The sequence below is a fragment of the Halichoerus grypus genome, chromosome 11 (assembly GCF_964656455.1).
Source record: "Halichoerus grypus chromosome 11, mHalGry1.hap1.1, whole genome shotgun sequence".
Taxonomy (NCBI): Eukaryota; Metazoa; Chordata; class Mammalia; order Carnivora; family Phocidae; genus Halichoerus; species Halichoerus grypus.
Genome location: NC_135722.1, coordinates 26,405,239 through 26,424,262, shown reverse-complemented (window position 1 = coordinate 26,424,262; position 19,024 = coordinate 26,405,239). Strand labels below are relative to the sequence as shown.

General features: G+C 36.0%; 1 protein-coding gene across 4 annotated transcripts in view; it reads left to right on the top strand.

The window, feature by feature from the left end:
• Nucleotides 1-19,024, top strand: part of QSER1 (glutamine and serine rich 1) — a 78,395-nt gene that overhangs the window by 34,514 nt on the left and 24,857 nt on the right. For all 4 annotated transcript variants that reach the window (XR_004915524.2, XM_036086360.2, XM_078058240.1 and 1 more), the window contains 2 exons: nucleotides 310-471; nucleotides 3,957-7,643. Coding sequence is in view for 3 of the 4 variants with exons in the window: in XM_036086360.2 (XP_035942253.1) it covers nucleotides 310-471; nucleotides 3,957-7,643 (3,849 nt within the window). In the remaining variant the exon portion in view is untranslated. The remainder of the gene's footprint in view (nucleotides 1-309; nucleotides 472-3,956; nucleotides 7,644-19,024) is intronic.

Here is a 19,024-nt window from a genome sequence, read left to right as displayed (position 1 = left end):
CATATTGGGCTATGAATGTGGGCAGGACGTAATGGAGCCGGGGGAAAAGTGAAAATGAAAATGAAATCAAAAGCTTTGTCTTTTACTGATAGAGAATATCTATATAATTGGTGAGGAGATCTTTTTTCATAGATCTTTGGGGATTTTAAATTATAACTATACTTGGTCAAACTAATATCTGTTTGCTATTTCAAAACAGTATAGGGCTGTAGAGCTTTTGGCCTCAAATTTCAGAGATTCCTTTTTAAAATAACAATTTTATATTAATACATATTTTTACTTGATGATCTATTTTATCTTCAAATGTAGGTCTTTCTGGAATATTTGATACTAGTGTGAACAGCGCCAGCACTAACACTAAAGAATCTTCAGTGATGAACTTTCTGTCTGCTGTTGAATCCCGAACTGCTCAGGCTGCTTCTTCAGGAACTACTCTTTTACCACAATTCAGGGCTCCATCCTGGCAGACAGGTGATTCTTTGTTTTCAGAATTTTTAAGTCCAGACGAAATGCTGATAAAAATACACTTTTTATGGCCTTGTCATTATGTAGTGTGACTGAGAGTAATTACTGACTTTTCAGCGAACTTTAAAACCTGGAATTTTTCACAATTTTACATGGGACAGAATTCAAATTTATCACTCTGATGAAAACTAACAAGTTGAAGAAGTAATTATTAAATATAAACCCTAGATATAAAGTTCTTATCTGGCAATTTAAGTTAAGATTACTTGTCTACTTAATAGAAGCAAACATTCAGTTTCTTTTATTTTTCCATTTCAGCTTTATTGAGATCTAATTGACATATAAAACTGTCAGATGTTTAAAGTGTACGTTGTGGTGATTTGCTGTGCATTACCTTGTGAAAACTCCCCCTCCATCTGGTTAATCCATCACCTCACATATTTATCTTTTTTTTTTTTTTTTTTTGTGAACAATTAAATTCATTTATCTTCGTGACTTTAGGCTGAGTAGGTAGTATAGTAAAAAACAATCTTGGGACTGATTTCATCGTTAGAGTTATGTAACGTTACCCAGAATTGAACAGATCACATCACTATTTAGTAAAGGCCATTATAGGCTGATACTATTGTATTTTCCTTATTTATATATACATTCCATTTTTCAACTATTTCTCCCCCAAAGTTATTCGTATATGTTTTTACCTTTTTCAGGGTGACAGGAAATTTAGGTGGTTTTTTAAGGTTTTGTTTTAAAGAATAAGAAATGTCATAGCATATTTGAGGAGATATTTTAAAGTAGTAGCGGTAGGAAATAATACTTTATCATTCTGCTGTAAATTCCGTTACATGAATTTATATTACATGAATTAATTCCATTAATAGAGCTTTTCAATATGCTCCAAGGAGATAATGTTTTAGTGTGACATAAAAGAGAATATTATAAAACAAAGTAGTTTCATTTTTTGCTTCCTGGAATAATTGTACATTATATATATTTAGTTAGATTTTCTTTTTTTTTTTAAGATTTTATTTATTTATTTGACAAAAATAGACACAGCGAGAGCGGGAACACAGGCAGGGGGAGTGGGAGAGGGAGAAGCAGGCTTCCCGCGGAGCAGGGAGCCCGAGGGAGGGCTTGATCCCAGGACCCTGGGACCATGACCTGAGCTGAAGGCAGATGCTTAACGACCGAGCCACCCAGGCGCCCCTTAGATTTTCTGTTCCAGTTTCTATAATTGTATTATTTTAAACATAAATTTTAAGTGTTATTCATTCTTTTCAGTGCAACTATATTATTTTCTGTCTTCATAGTACTAATACTTTTTTGACATTTAATGGGAAGAAGTGAGAGAAGGTTTTTGAAAGGGCCAAAGAATCTTTTTTCCCCTATTTTTCTAAATAAAAAAATTATTTTTTAATTTAAAGTTTTTTTTTACTTTATTTGACAGAGAGAGAGACAGAGAGAGAGGGAACACAAGCAGGGGGAGTGGGAGAGGGAGAACAGGCTTCCCATGGAGCAGGGAGCCCGATGCGGGACTCGATCCCAGGACCCTGGGCCTGGGATCATGACCTGAGCCGAAGGCAGACACTTAACAACTGAGCCACCCAGGTGCCCTAACTAAAAAAATTTTAATGGCAGTTCACTAAAAAACATGTAAACAATAACAAGGTCTACAAAAGGGAAAGTGATAGTTCCTTACTACAGTCCCACTTTGTAGAGAAGAGTTAACAGTTTGATATTTACTCTTTTTTGATATCTTTGTATATCAAGACATATATATCCACTTAATCAGTGTTTATAGCAATAGTATTAATCAGTTATGCCATAATTATTTGATCAATCCTGTGTTGATGGACATATGGGTTGTTTCTACTTATTAGCACACACAATAACTATAAAGAGTATCTTGTACAAATATCTTTTTTCCACTTATTTCCATAAAATAAATTTCTAGAAGTAGAACTTTGAGATCATAAGAGTATACGTTAACTTTTGCTATATGTGGCTAGAATGCTTTCCTGAAATGGTAATAAATCTCCTTGACAGTACTAATTTCTGATCAGCCTTTTATGATAAGCATGCATCTATTATCTTGGGAATTTGTTCACAGGAAGCTGAAAGTTGAAATCCAAGATATTTTTAAGTGTGTATATATGTATATATACATATGTATATATATGTATTTTAAGGTTTATTTAGTTATTAGAGAGAGAGAGTGCATGGAGGGGGAGGCAGAAGGAGAGAATCTCCAGCTGACTTTCACTGAGTGAGGAGCCCATTGCGGGGCTCAATTCCACGACCCTGAGATCATGACCTTAGCCAAAATCAAGTCAGACGCCTAACTGACTGAGCCACCCAGGTGCCCCCAAAATGTATATATTTTGATAAAAGAAACTTTGCAGTATTAACCTCACTGTTTATTTTTAGATTTATTTATCATGTTAAATGTAGGCAGTTTGGGTTTAATTTTAATGTTACGAATATTTTAGCTTGTCTGATGCTATTGCATTGAGATTTCAGGATAAATTAATCACTAGAGATTATGTACATTTTTTAAAATTTTATTTTATTATGTTATGTTAATCACCATACATTACATCATTAGTTTTTGATGTAGTGATCCATGATTCACTGTTTGCGTGTAACACCCAGTGCTCCATGCAGTACGTGCCCTCCTTAATACCCATCACCAGGCTAACCCATCCCCCCACCCCCCTCCCCTCTAGAACCTTCAGTTTGTTTCTCAGAGTCCATAGTCTCTCATGTTTCGTCTCCCCCTCCTATTCCCCCCCTTCATTTTTCCCTTCCTACTATCTTCTCTCTCTCTCTTTTTTTAACATGTAATGTATTATTTGTTTCAGAGGTACAGGTCTGTGATTCATCAGTCTTAACATAATTCACAGTGCTCACCATAGCACATACCCTCCCCAATGTCTATCACCCAGCCACATTTTTATTTTAATTTTCAGGTGACCTTATCTAACATATATAAATTCATTTATATAGGTAGGAATTGCTAATACCTTTGTAATTTTGTTTTTGCTTTAAGAAAGCTAGCTGTTTTAAGGCACCTGGGTGGTTCAGTCAGTTAAGCAACCAACTCTTGGTTTCAGCTTAGGTCATGAGATCAAGTTCTGCATTGTATTCCATGCTTAAGGTGGAGTCTGCTTGGGACTCCCTCTCTCCCTCTGCCCCTCTGCCCTGTGCTCACTTGCTCTCTCTAAAATAAATAAATAAATCTTAAAAAAAGATTCTTCTCCTCTGCCCCCCGTCACCCACACGCACACCCACTCTCTCAGAAGTAAAAATAAAAAAAGAAAGCTAGCTGTTTTTGAAATGTAGTTTTTGAAATTTACACACACAACTAATTTGTCAGGCTTTTCAGTCTTAGAGATTTTAATGGGTTAAAGGTTATGTTAAGTCTCTACTATGAAGACGTGTGTGTGTATTTGTGCTGTAATTGCATAAATTTTTTTGTTTTCTCTTCCTAGGTATGCATTCCTCAGCAGCAACCGAGCTGTTTGTTACTGGACCTTTGCCAACCACTGGAACACTTCCACCCTCTGCCCTCTCTGCTTATCAGCATCCCACCACCTTCAGCAATAGAAACTTTGCTACCACCTCACCTTTGGTGCTTCAGGATTCATCTTTTAACACTACATCAAATGGAATTTTAAATCCTCACGACCCTTTGCTACAGATCAAGACTTCCCAGGGAACTGTTCCAACTGCTTTGGCATTTGAGCGCCTGGGCAGTTCTGCGTTAAGTAACAGCATACCACCTCAGTCTTCAACATACCGCTCAGCTCAAGAGTCTGCACCCCATCTTTTACAACCTCAATTTAGTTTGTTGCCTTCAGCACTTGGGGGAGCCCAGCAAACTCCTCAAGCCTACAGTTCAACTCTCTTTACTAGTTCTACTGCTTCCATTGAAAGAGCTCTTCTTCGAGAATGTAGTGTTATTAAACACCATCAGCGGCCTTCAGGTACCCAGTCTATTCAGGCACAACTGACTGGTTCACAGCATTCCTTACATAGCTATCTATCAAATGCAAGTGTAGTTAATTTTCAGGAAACAAGCAGGCAGTCATCTTTATCCTGTAGCCCGATCGGAGATTCTACTCAGGTGAGCAATGGAGGATTACAACAGAAGACCTCCCAGGTGTCAGTGGATCTTGCTCAGTCTTACTCATCTGCAATTCCATCATCAGGGTTTCCTCCTTCTACCACAAAAGTAAAAAGCTGTTCTACGAAACAACCACTAACGTCAACTAAGACCCCCAAACCTCAAAGTATAATTCCTCCTGTGCAAACATTAAGCTATTCCAAACCTTTACATAATCCAAGTTCTGTAATATCGGGCCAAGCACAGATTTATTCTACAGCGCAGCTACCAAGCCTTTTATCAGTCAGTCAGTCCCAGAATTACGGTTTAGGACAGCCACATAATGTGCCATCTATTGTTCATTCACAGGTGTATAGGTCCAACAAAGTCGAGAAGTTGCCATCCTTATATAAAACATTGACTTTTTCTGGATCATCTCAGACTATAACTTCTGAAAATCAGACCCTCAATTATTCCTCTAATCAACAGGAAGTATTATCTTCAGTTACAAATGAGAACTACCCTGCTCAAACGAGAGATCTATCTTCAGTTAGTCAGTCTCAAAGTTATTCATCTAGTCATTCTCAGGGTTTATCACCAGTTAGCCAGACACAGGTTAGTTATTCATCTCAGTCACAAGTATTGTCAGTTGTTAGTCCCTCAGAGAGCTATGCTTCAGGGCAGTCCCTAACATTAACAGCCCCTTCTCTTTCTTACTCTTCCGCCTCTCGGGCTCAGAATTTGTCAGATTCTAGTCCAAACCAGAATTATATTTCTATGCATTCTTCCCAAAATGCTCAGACTCAAGGGTCATCATCTCCCCAGTCCCAAAAGTTTTTGCCTGCTGTCCAGTCATCATCTTTTGCATCCTCTACCCACTGTCAGACATTACAGAACAACATACCTTCCCCTGATCCAAAGTCTTATGCTGAAAGAAAACTTGATTCAAATGTGTATACATCTTCAAAGCAAGAAGAGGATTTTCCAATGCAGGAGTTACAGGTATTACAGCCACAAGTATCTCTTGAGTCATCAACCCAAAGGCTATCTGATGGAGAAATTAATGTTCAAGAAGCAGCTTATAAGGTGTCAAAGGCAGAGGACAGATATTCTCAGAGTGTGATCAGAAGTAATTCTCGTCTTGAGGATCAGGTTGTTGGGATTGCCCTACAAGGGTCAAAAAAAGAAGAAAGCATGGTTGGTTCAGTGACACAACTTACCCAACAAATTGGCCAAGTCAGTGCAGCAACCCTTGATCTTAAGAAGGCAACTAATTTAATGCAAACACCACAAATAAGATTGAATGCTAAAGACCTCACCCAGCAGCATGCTCTTATACACAAGGTACATGAAGCCAAGGTCCAGGAGCAACATGATCAAATAATCAATGCTTCATCTCAGATTCAAATTCCAAATCATTCTTTAGGGCATGGCCATCAGGCTTCTCTTCCTAATACACAGGTTCTTTTAGATTCTACCTGTGATCTACAAATTCTTCAGCAGTCAATACTGCAGGCGGGTTTAGGACAAGTAAAGGCATCTTTACAAGTACAGCGTGTTCAAAGTCCTCAACAAATAGTACATCCTTTCCTTCAAATGGATGGTCATATTATTCAGACCAATGGTGATCATTCTCAGCAGCAACTCCATCCTCAGACTTCTGAAATCATGAAAATGGACCTCTCTGAGTCTTCAAAACCATTACAACAACACCTAACAACAAAGGGCCATTTTAGTGAAACAAATCAACATGATTCGAAGAATCATTTTGTTTCTCTTGGATCAATATGTTTCCCAGAGGCAATGCTTCTCAGTGATGAGAGAAATATTTTATCAAATGTAGATGATATCTTAGCAGCTACAGCAGCAGCTTGTGGGGTTACTCCTTCTGATTTTTCCAAGTCAACTTCAAATGAAACCATTACAGCAGTTGAAGATGGTGATTCTAAATCTCATTTTCAACAGTCATTAGATGTTGGGCATGTGACTTCAGATTTTAACTCCATAACAACTGCAGTAGGAAAGCCACAGAATATAAATGATATATCCTTAAATGGAAATCAAGTCACTGTAAACCTTTCACCAGTACCTACCCTCCCATCAAAAATGACTCTTGATCAACAGCATATTGAAAATGGTCAAAATAAAGCATCTAAAGTAATTTCACCAGTGGTTGGACCAAGTCATGAAGCCCAGGAGCAAAGTTCTGGCTCATTCAAGAAACAATCTGCCACCAATCATGAATCGGAAGAGGATAGCGAAGTTCCTATTGATAATACATTAAATAGTAACAGAAGCCAGGAGTTTATTTCTAGTAGAAGTATAAGTGGAGAGAGTGCTGCATCGGAGAGTGAGCTCACCTTAGGGGGTGATGACAGCGGTGTGTCGGTGAACCCAACTAGAAGTGCACTTGCACTGTTGGCCATGGCCCAACCTGGGGAGGCCGTTGGTGTCAAGATTGAAGAGGAAAACCAAGATTTAATGCATTTTAACCTGCAGAAGAAAAAACCCGGAAAGGGGCAAATGAAAGAGGAAGACAACAGTAATCAGAAACAGTCAAAAAGAACTGCCCAGGGCAAACGCCAGAATCCAAGGGGAACAGATGTGTATTTGCCATACACCCCTCCTTCCTCAGAAAGCTGCCACGATGGTTATCAGCACCAAGAAAAAATGAGACAGAAGATCAAAGAAGTAGAGGAAAAACAGCCAGAAGTCAAAACAGGATTTATTGCCTCTTTCTTAGATTTTCTGAAATCCGGGCCCAAGCAGCAGTTTTCCACTCTTGCCGTCCGAATGCCCAACAGGACTAGACGACCAGGGACCCAGACTGTTCGTACACTTTGTCCCCCACCGCTTCCAAAGACTTCTTCTACGACACCCACACTGTTAGTGTCTGAAACTGGGGGTAACAGTCCATCAGAAAAAGTCGATAATGAACTTAAAAACTTGGACCATTTATCTTCATTTTCTTCTGATGAAGAAGATTCTGGAGTATGCAGTCATGATATTTATAAAAGCGCCTCTACGACCTTAAATACATTGGATGCTACTTCTGATAAAAAGAAGAAAACAGGTAAAGTTTTCAATTTTAGATTCATAATTAGGGCTTTCCACTATTTTTATGCTAATAGACTGGGTTTGAAGTTTTCTTAGCTTGAAGCAGGTCTAGATAAATTTTCAGGACAAATGCATAGGTGGGTATTTTAGATACCTATTTTTTTTTTAATGCTCCTTCCCTGTAGGAAAGTTTTGGGGTTTAGGTTGAAAACTTCTGTGTTTTTTTTTTTACTTTCTACTACATGACACATAATTTACGTAGTTTGTATCCAGACTTCTCTAATCTGAGACATCTTGAGGTGGCTTTATGGATATGAGGCATTGTATTGGGGGCCCTTTTGTAGTATAAACTGGCATATTTTCTTGGTATGTCAGTTTTACCTGAAGATTAATATTTTACTATTAAACATGGTTATATTATGTGTAGCATGCACATGAATATAATTAAGATAAAATTTAAAAATTTTGTGTAGGCTCCAGACTATGTCTGCAAATCTTTGGGTGTGTGTTTCACTTTACTCTGTAGTTAAGAGAACATTTGGAGGAACTGTTTTAAGAAGCACTGCCTCAAAAAAAAAAAAAAAAAAAAAAAAAAAAAAAAAGAAGCACTGCCTCATGTCAACTATTTTAAGGAACATGGTAAGGGAAAACACTTATAACAATAAAATAGCCACCACCTCTGTGCTAGGACCTAGTAGCAATGTTGTGAGATATGCACTGTTATCTCCAATATATAGATGGTATAGCCAAGAGTAAATGAATTGTGCAGGTCCCTACAACTAGTAAGTGACACAGCTGGAGTCTGCACTCAGGTTTGTCTGGTGGTAGAGCCTATATTCCTGCCTACCGCTTTTGTATAAATAAAGTGGTGCTTTCAGAGTTAAACCTTGTTTTGTGATGTACTTCCTAGCTTCTCTCTGGACTCAAGACACTGGTATCCCCCAGATATCTGTTAATACATTTCTAAAAAATTCTCATTTTGTTGTACAGGGAAATTAGTATAATGGGAAGTCAATGTTAGAGTCAAAGACATTATGGATGTGGCTAATCCTAGTAAGGTTTTATACTCCTTTTTCCCCAATTCAGGGCACTTTGCAATCATTATTCCCTCTTTCCATTTGTAGAACAAAGCTTTTGTAATTTCTGTTCTAAAATATGAATCTAAGAGTAGTTTCTTCCAGACAAGTGTTATTGCTTCATTTGTACTTTTAATCATCACCATCAACCCAGTTCTTACTATTAGGTCTTCGAAGTTCTCTTGCTACCATCCCCACTGCCTCCTGTGGAAGAACTCATCTCTTGCTTCTGATTAGAATCCCTCACACCGGTAAAATACTTCTTAGTGCTTCCGGGGAAAAACATTAAAATAGTATGTAAAAATTCTCCCTTTCCATATTTTACTTTCTGGTTCCACTCTTTCCACTTTTCCTCTTCTATAATGACTGAATTCCTCATTGTTCCTGGCACCTGTAAGCCCCGTTCACAATCATCTTTGGACAAGTTCTTCTCTAGCTAGAATGGCCCCTCCATTTTTTTCAGCCTAACAGACACTTTGTTACCTATGAAGACTATCTTCAAAATCACTTTGTGGAAGTTACTCCAGGCAGAATTCGTGCTTATATCCTCTGAATTCCCACAGCCCTCAAGTATCTCTGAAAGATAAATTTAAATTTAAATTGCAATGAGGTCTAATTTATCCCTTTTCCTTTTATGATTTGTGCTTGTGTCCTAAGAAATCTTTGCCTAACCTATGATCACAAAAATGTTCTGTTTTCTTCTAGAAGTTTTTAACTTTTGCATTTTACATTTAGGTCTTTGATCTCCACCCCCCACCTTTTTAAAGTAAGCTCTGCACCCAACATGGGGCTTGAACTCACAACCTCGAGATCAAGAGTAGCATGCTCTACTGACTGAGCCAGCCAGGCGCCCCAAGTCTGATCCATTTTTATTTTATTTTTGTGTAAGGTGAGGTATGGGTTGAAGTTAATTTTTTGGCATATGGAAGTCCAGCTTTTCCAGCACCATTTGTTGAAAAGAGTCCTTTCTCCTTTTATTGCCTTTGCATCTTTGTCAAAAAATCAGTTGACCATATTTGTATGAATCTGTTTTTGAACTCTCAATTCTTTACATTGATCTATGTGTTTATGCTTTCAGAAATACCACACTGTTTTAATTGCTGTAGCTTTACAGTAAGTCTTACAAAAGGGTAGTTGTGAGTCCTCCAAATTTGTTCTTTTTCAAAATTGTTTTGCGTATTCTAATTCCTTTCCTTTTCCATATAAATTTTCAAATCAGTGGTAAGTATTTACCAGAAAAGAAAAAAAATCCCACTGGAATTATGACTTTGATTTCCTTGAATATATAGCAATTTGAGGAAATCTGAACTGTTAACAATGTACTGAGTTTTAATAATTCATGACTTTCACTAGTCTTTTATAGTTTGGGGCAAATAGATCCTGCATATGATCTATAGTTAGAGATATAGATCCTAAATATTTTTGGTGCTATTTATTGTAAATGATACTTTTAAGAGTTTTCAAATTCCAATTATTTATTGGTAGATTATAAAAATACAGATGATTTTTTAAATATGTTGATCTTAAATCCTTCAAATCTATGCAGTTTATTTATTCTAGGGGGCTTTTTTAAGATTCCTTAGGATTTTTTAATGTAGGAAATTATGTCATCTGCAAATAAGGATAGTTTTATTTTTTCTTTTCCAATCTTGTATCTTTTTTCATTCCTGTCTTAACACACAGGAATAACATTCCTATACAGTGTTTAGTGAAAGTGTTGAGTGTCGACATCCTGAACATGTTCTTGATCTTTGGAGGAAAGAAATCAACCTTTTGCCATTGAGTATGATGTTAACTGTAGGGTTTTTGTAGATTTCTTATCACATTAAAGAAATTCTTTACATTTCCTAGTTTGCTAACGGTTTTTATAATGAACAGAGGTTGAATTTTGCCAAATGCTGTTTCTTCATCCGTTGAAATGATTGTGTAGTTTTCTTAGTCTTTCAATATGGTGAATTACATTAACTGATTTTCAAATATATTCATGGCCTTGCATTCCCAGGATAAACCCCAACAACTGTGATATATTATTCTTTTTTATACATTGATGAATTCAATTCTCTAAATTTTTTGCATCCATCTTTGCAGTGGACATTGGCCTGTAGTTTTCCTTTTGTAATGCCTTTGTTAGATTTTGGTGTCTGGTTATTGCTGACCTCATAAATGAATTGGGGACTGTCCCCTTCTTTTGTCTTTTCTGCAAGAGATTGGGTAGTACTATTTCTTCCACAAATGTTTGATTGAATTTGTTAGTGAAACCATCTGGACCTGGAGTTTTCTTTGTCAGAAAGTTTTTTGCTGTGAATTCAGTTTCTTTGATAGGGAACTATTCGCTTTGTCTGTTTATTCTTGACTGTGTTTGGTAGTTTGTATCTTTGAAGGAACTGGTCTATTTTATCTGAGTTGTCAAATTTATGGGTATAGAGTTGTTGGTAGCATTTCCTCATGTTGGTGATTTGTGTCTTCTCTTTCTTGTGGTCAGTCTGGATAGAAGTTTATTGATTTTATTGATTCTTTTTCTCCTTCGTTGGCAATTTCATTGATTTTTGCTGTTCTCATTATTTCCTTTTTCCTGCTGGATTTAGGTTTATTATGCTCTATTTTTCTAGTTTCTTGTGGTAGAAGCCTAACTTGTTAATATGAGAGCCCTCTTCTTTTCTGCTATAAGCATTTAATGTTATAAACCTCTCTCTAAACCTTGCTTTAGCTGTGTCCCACAAATTTTATTTTTATTATTATTTTTATTTTCTTTCAGTACTCTTTGATGCTTCCTCTTTGATCCATGAGTTATTTAATTTTCAAATAGTTGGGTATTTTTGAGATACCTTTCCTTTATTGATTTCTACTTTGTGTAATTTCAGTTCTCTTAAATTTGTTAAGGTTAGCTTTATGGCCCAGAATATGCCTGATATTGATTAATGTTCCATATGTACTTTAAAAGAATGTATATTCTGCTGGTATTGATTACATTTAATGTAATTATTGATATAGCTAGATCTTCCATTTTATTGTTTTCTGGTTTTCTCCTTTGTTTCCTCTTTCCTGTCTTTCTAAAACACATTATTTGAACTTTTAGTATTTCATTTTTAAATTTATCTCTGCTTTTTCTGGCTGTATCTTTTTGTGTTATGCTTCTAGTGGTTGGCCTAGTGATTACCATCCACTTAGAATTAATATTTTTATGATTTTAAGTGAAATGTCATAGCCTAACAACCATACAGGTCCCTTTATGTTACCCTTGCCCTTATGTTACACATATTTTGTCCTATGTATATTATATCTATCTACATATATTGAAACCCCTAATAAAGGTGTAATTTTTGCTTTCAACAGTCAAATATACTTTCGGGGGCGCCTGGGTGGCTTAGTCATTAAATGCGTCTGCCTTCGGCTCAGGTCATGATCCCAGGGTCCTGGGATCGAGTCCCTCATCGGGCTCCCTGCTCGGCAGGAAGCCTGCTTCTCTCTCTCCCACTCCCCCTGCTTGTGTTCCCTCTCTCGCTGTCTCTCTCTGTCAAAAAATAAAATCTTAAAAAAAAAAAAAGAAAAACAGTCAAATATGCTTTCAGTAACTTAAGAGGAAGAAAAAAGCCTATTATATTTACCTAGGTATCTATAATTTCTGTTGCAGTTCCTTTATTCCTGATGTTCCAGGTGTCCCTCTGGCATCATTTCCCATCAGCCTGAAAAACTTTTCCTTTTCCAAGGCTTTTTCTTTTTCTTTGGTTTTCAGCAGTGTAATTGTTTATCTGGGTAGGGCTTATCCTGTTTGGAGTTCACAGAGTTTCTTGAATCTGTAAAATGTATGTCTTCTATCAAATTTGAGAAGTTTGGGGACATTATTTTTTCTGTACCAATCTTTCTCTTCTTATGGGACTCCAGTGACACAAATGTAAACTTTTTGATATTGTTCCTGAGGCTCTGTTCATTTTTTTTCCAATCTTTTCCCCTCTGTTCTTCAGATGTATAATTCTTATTGGCCTGTGTTAAAGTTCATTGATTTTTCAGCCTTCTCAATTCTGTTATTATGGTCCCATCCAGTGAATTTTTTATTTCAGATATTTTTTCAATTATAAAATTTGTCTTTGGTTCTTTTTTCTAGTTTCTCTTTTCTCTACTGAGAATTTACATACTTCCATTCATTTTAAAAGTATGTCTGCTGGGGCCCCTGGGTGGCTCAGTAGTTAAGCATCTGCCTTCAGCTCAGGTCATGATCCCAGGGTCCTGGGATCGAGCCCCGCATCGGGCTCCCTGCTCAGCAGGAAGCCTGCTTCTCCCTCTCCCACTCCCCCTGCTTGTGTTCCCTCTCTCACTGTGTCTCTCTCTGTCAAATAAATAAATAAAAATCTTTTTAAAAAAGTAAAAATAAAAAAAATAAAAGTATGTCTACCTTACTTCATGGAGCATGGTTATAATAGCTGCTTTCAAGACTTTGATAATTCCAACATCGGACTCATGTTAAGAGTGGCATCTAGTTTCCCTTTGAGAATTGGTCACATTTTTCTGGTTCTTTGTATATTTAGCAATTTTGGATTGTATCTTGGACATTTTGAGTACTATACTGTAAGACTCTGGGTTCTATTAAAATCCTCTGGAAAATGTTGATTTGTGTTGTTTTAGCAGGCAGACTACAAATTCTGTCTCATCTTTGAGTGGTGGTTCTGTTGTTGGTTCAGTTTTCAAAGTCTTTGCTCTGCTGCTTTGGATCTATTTCAGTGCTTAGTCCAGAACTTGGATGAAGGGTAGCCTTTGTTATAGTTTAGATCTCGAAGGCTTCATTATGATAGTTTGGATCTACTCTGCATAAGTGCAGTTTAAGCATGAAACTGGGATTTGTATGTGTTCATACACAGAATTAGCGGATACCATTCTCCAGCTGTTTCCTCCCTGGGAATTTCCCATACTACCCAGCTCCCTGGGTTCCCTTTCCTTAGGCATTTGGCTAGAAAACTGGAATTTTTCTTGGCGTTTTAGCTGCTGGTGCTTTGACACAATTATCTGCAACTGGGGCCTAAGGCAATATAGCGGTAGAAGACAAAAAATAGGGAATCCCCCTAGACTTCCTCCCCCAGCTTTACTGAGATATAGTTGACTATGTAACTATATATATATTATATATGTCCTGTAACATTCCCTGCACTCTTCATGCCATAGTGGCCCTGTTGCCAGGTTCCTCTGGAATGCCCAAAAGACAGGCATTCGGTCACGGCTGAAGATGTCTGGTTCGCCACTGCAGCATTGCAGCTTTGTGACTTGGGTTGCCCTTGGGGCAGGGCTGGGAGAGAGAAAAGAGAAGAAAGAAAAGGCATTTGCCCCCCACATTCTTCACCGTGCATGGGGCTCTTCTCTTTACTCTTCTGTCTGGAAAAACTGATTTTCTTGGAGTTTTTGTTTTCTGTGCCCTGTGCAGTTCTTCATCGGGGTCACCCTCTGGTCAGTGCTAGGTGATAAGAGAGGAAAGAAATAAGAAACATCTCCATATAAAGATTGTTATTTAAATTTGCGCTTACCTCTCCAATCTACCTACTTTATTAACTTTTCAGAGTCTTCAGATAGTTGCATTTTATATTTTCTTCAGAGTGTTTATTTGTAATACATGGGTGATAATAGGCTCTAGTGGGCTTACTTCATCTTGCTTGGCACCAGAAGCCATGACTTTTTTAAAAAATTTATTGTTTTATCAATTTACAGTCATGATTTCTGATGCTCAAATTATCCTGTAATGGGCAAGTAGGAGTCTCTTCAATGTTTTGGTATTTTTATTGTGATTACATTGAATTCATAAATTAATTTTAAGGGAAAATCTATCTTTACAGTATTGTCTTCTCATCCACTTATAGAATATATTGTTTTTCTACTTATTCAGATCTTATATATTTTCATATTGTGTCATTTTTCTCTACATAGATATTTATAGTTTCTGCAGTTTTTTAACTACAGTTTTCTCCATTTTGTCTTCTTATTGGTTACTGATGGTGGTGTATGGCAATTACTGATTTTTGTATCTCCATTTTGGATTTGGCATTTTTGTTGGATTTTTATTTTAACAGTGTTTCCACCTGCCTTTCTTGCATTTTTAGGTAGACAGTTATGGGGTCTTATAAAAATAATGAGAGTTTTATCTTTCTCTCTTCTTTTTTTTTTTTTTTTTTTCTTGTAATTTAACTTACTGGCTCAGCCTCTGTTTAGTAGTAGCAATGGGAGCAAGCATCCTGACCTCCTCCTTGGTATTAAACAGAATATGTAGTGTTTGACTATGAAATCTATTTGTTGTCAGTTTCTAGTACTATATACTCTTTAAGAAAATTTCCTTCTGTTTTGAGGTTCTCACTTTTTAAAAAAATTAACAGTGGGTAATGAATTTTGTCAGATGCCTTTTTGACCCTCTAATAAATCTCCTTTTTTCTCCACATTATCCTGTTACTTGATTTTCTAATGCTGAACCTGTTTTGAGGTTCTTAAAAAATATTTCTAAATTAACAGTGGGTATTGAATTTTGTAATTTACCTATTTTCAAGAGAGAGAGCACCTGCGTGCAAGCAGGGGGAGGGGCAGAAGGAGAGGGAGAGAGAGAGACTCTCAAGCAGACTCCACGTTGAGCACAGAGCCCAACGAGAGGGGTGCGATCTCACAACCCAGAGATAAGGACCTGAGCCAAAACCAAGAGTCTGTCTTAAGCGATTGAACCACCCACGCACCCCAATCTATTATTCGATTTCTTAGTGTTGAACCTTTTTAAGAAAACTCTACCATGAACCCTGCTTGGTCATGATTAATTATTTTAATCCATTGCAAGATTTAAGTTGCTACTGTTTTATTTGAGATTTTTACACCTAGATTCATAAATGAGATTATTGTTTATAGTGATTTTTGTCTTAATCTTTTTGTTGTAGTTTTTTGTTTTTGTTTTTTGGTCTTAATCTTGTTTACTTTTATATTCAGGAATATGCTGGTCTTATACATTGAATTAGGAAAATTTTTATATTTGTCTAAGCTGTGAAAAAGTTTACCACATATAATAGGGATTTAGTAGAACTTTCTAAGAATATATGGGACTTTCCAGTTTTTTCCTGAGGTAGTTTAATCTATCTGGATCAATTTTTAAAAAGGTATATTTTCTAGTAAAATCATCCCTTTCATTTAAATTTTTTAATCCATTGTTACAAAGTTGTACATAGCATTCTAAGTTTTTAGTCTCCTCTTTTTCTGTAGTTATGTTCTCTTTCTTTTTTCTTTTTTTTTTAATATTTTATTTATTTATTTGAGAGAGACAGAGATAGTGAGAGAGAGCTCGAGCAGGAAGGAGGGGGAGAAGCAGGCTTCCCGCGGAGCAGGGAGCCCGATGCGGGGCTCGATCCCAGGACCTCGGGATCATGACCTGAGCCGAAGGCAGAGGCTTAACCAATCTGAGCCACCCAGGCGCCCCATTATGTTCTCTTTCTTGCTCCAAATGTGTTTGAATCTTTTTCCTTACTATTCTGTGAAAAGTTTGTCTATTTAGTGGTTCTTTTCAAAGAACCAGTGTACTTTTCTTTTTTAACTCCTATTTTCATTTTTTTCTCACTTTTTCTTAATTTCTTTAATCAGTTCTTTTTCCCTATCTTCCCTGGGTTCAATTTAATGTTCTCTCTCTGACTTCTTGAGTTTAATACTTAAGTTTATTTTTATATATCCTGCTTTTTCATGAATGGTATTAAAGTGTAAGTTTACTTCATTGTATCTGGCTTTATCTATGCCTCTGGTTTCAATTTGTAATGCTCTCACCGTCCTTTCTAAATGGTTTGTCATTTCAGTTTTGATTTCCTTTTTAACACAAGAGTTATTAAGAAAAAGTAAGATTTTGCCTATTTCCTAGTAGGTTTCTGTTTTTGGTGGTGGTGGTAGTGGTATTCCTTTATTAATAATTTATGACCCTACTGTATTTTGGTCAAGGGAATGCTTAAATAATGCCTGCTTTTGGAAATTTATGAAAATTTTTTAGTGGCGGGGCGCCTGGGTGGCTCAGTCGTTAAGCCTCTGCCTTCGGCTCAGGTCATGATCCCAGGTCCTGGGATCGAGCCCCGCATCGGGCTCCCTGCTTGGTGGAAAGCCTGCTTCTCCCTCTCCCACTCCCCCTGCTTGTGTTCCCTCTTTCGCTGTCTCTCTCTGTGTCAAATAAATAAATAAAATCTTTTTAAAAAAAAATTTTTTTAGTGGCTTGGTAAATGGTCAATTTTTATAGATATTCCATGAATACCAAGTGCTAATAGATTTTATTTGGTAATGCTGTTCATATCCTTTGTATCTTTTTGTTTTTTGTTTAATGTAATAAATGACATTAGGTTATATAAGAAAATGTATATGTATATGTTGGAGGTAAATGACCGGTCTAGAATTTGCCTTAAACTATCCCAGCAAATATAAAAGGGGCTGATGGACAGATGAAAGAAGTATACCAAATGTTCATAGTTGTTATAGCTGGGTTATAGTATTGAGGATTTGTATTCTCTACTTTTATGTATGTTTGAAATTATTAATAATAAACAGTTTTTAAAATCCTCCCTATCCTTATTTGTTTTTAGATTGCTTGATCTGTTGATTCCTGAAAAAGGTGTGTTAAAGTTTCCAACTATGTTTGATTGTTTTTCTAATACTGTTTACTTGATATGTTATGAACCCACATGATTAGGTACATAAAATTTTACTAAGTTAAATTTCCTTTTCATAAAATTTCTTTTTCTAATTTAATTTCCAATTTCTGTTTTTAATATTACCATACTAATTTTGTTATTGTTTTGGTATCTTTTTCCATATCTCTGTTTTCTTTCCTTCAGAACATTTTTTCTTGTGAAATACAACTCACATATGGAAATATAAAACATGTAAGAAAAACACATAAAATTCCTATAAATGTGAAAATGCAGACATTACTTAGCCAAATTCCTTGACCACAATACAGCAATTTTATAAAATAATAGTTGAAAGAATAAAAGAAAGGGACAAAGAAATAATAAGTTTTTATTTTTAAAACTTCTAAATAACTTATCCTAAATAACTCAAGGATTTAAAAGGAAAACAAAACTGAAATGATAAACCACTTAGAAAGCAGTGGAACATTTACATTTCAAAACCAATGGGATGTGCCAAAAGTGTAGAACAAAGAAGAAAATTTATAGCGTTAAATGCTACTCGCTAGAGAACAAGAAAATACAAAAATAAATTGAATAGTAAATTAAACCCAACTTATAACCTCTAGAACTAACCACCATCTGAGTTGGAGATAGTAATCACTTCCCTGCTTTTCTTTTATAATTTTACCACCCGTGTATACATCCCTAAACACTATCTATACTTTTTTTTTTTAAGTATAGTTGACATACAATATTATATTAGTTTCCGGGGTACAACTTATTGATTCAACAATTCCATATACTTCTCAATCTGTCACCATATGACTTTGTTACAATATTATTGACTGTATTCCCTCTGCAGTACTTTTCATCTCTGTTACTTATTTTATAACTGGAATTTGTACCTCCTAATAACCTCTATATCTATATACTATATTATTCTATACTATGCCATACTATACCTGAACACTGTACTTTTTGGCTTGTTTTAAAGCTTCATAAAAAGGGCATTATATAGTATTGATACATTTTTCCTCTACTGATTCCAAAGTTATACATTCTTTTTAAAAATATATTTGCTTAGCTTTTTATTATGGACATTTCAAATATGAACAAAAAGATTGGTGTAATTAAACCAATTTATGTATCACTCAGTTTTAATAATCACTGATACGTGCACATTCTTGTTTCATTCCTATCTTCATCTACTCTCCCAACCCCTGATTATTTTGATGAAATATTTCTGTTCTTTTCCTGGTTATAATAGGAATTACGGTGTTTTCAGCTTCTCAAAATCTGTTAATAATCTACTCTCCTCCTGGATAATGAGGCTTTTGAACACTAGAACTCTTTCAACAATGTGTATAGTTTTCAGACTGTAAGCTTTGCACTTCTTTTCTAAAATATTTTCTTCCTTTTGATGGTATTATTAATGGAATTGTGTTCCTAAATTAATTTCTGGATAGTTCATTGCAAGTATATAGAAATGCAATTGGGGGCATCTGGCTGGCTCAGTAGGTAGAACATGCGACTCTTGATCTTGGGGTTGTGAATTCAAGCCAGATTGGGTATAGAGCTTACTTAAAAAAAATACAATTGATTTTTATGTATTGATCTTATACCCTGAAAACTTGCTGAATTTACTTATTAATTCTAATAGTTTTTTAGGAGATTCCTTAGGCTTTTCTGTATACAAGACCATGTCATCTGCA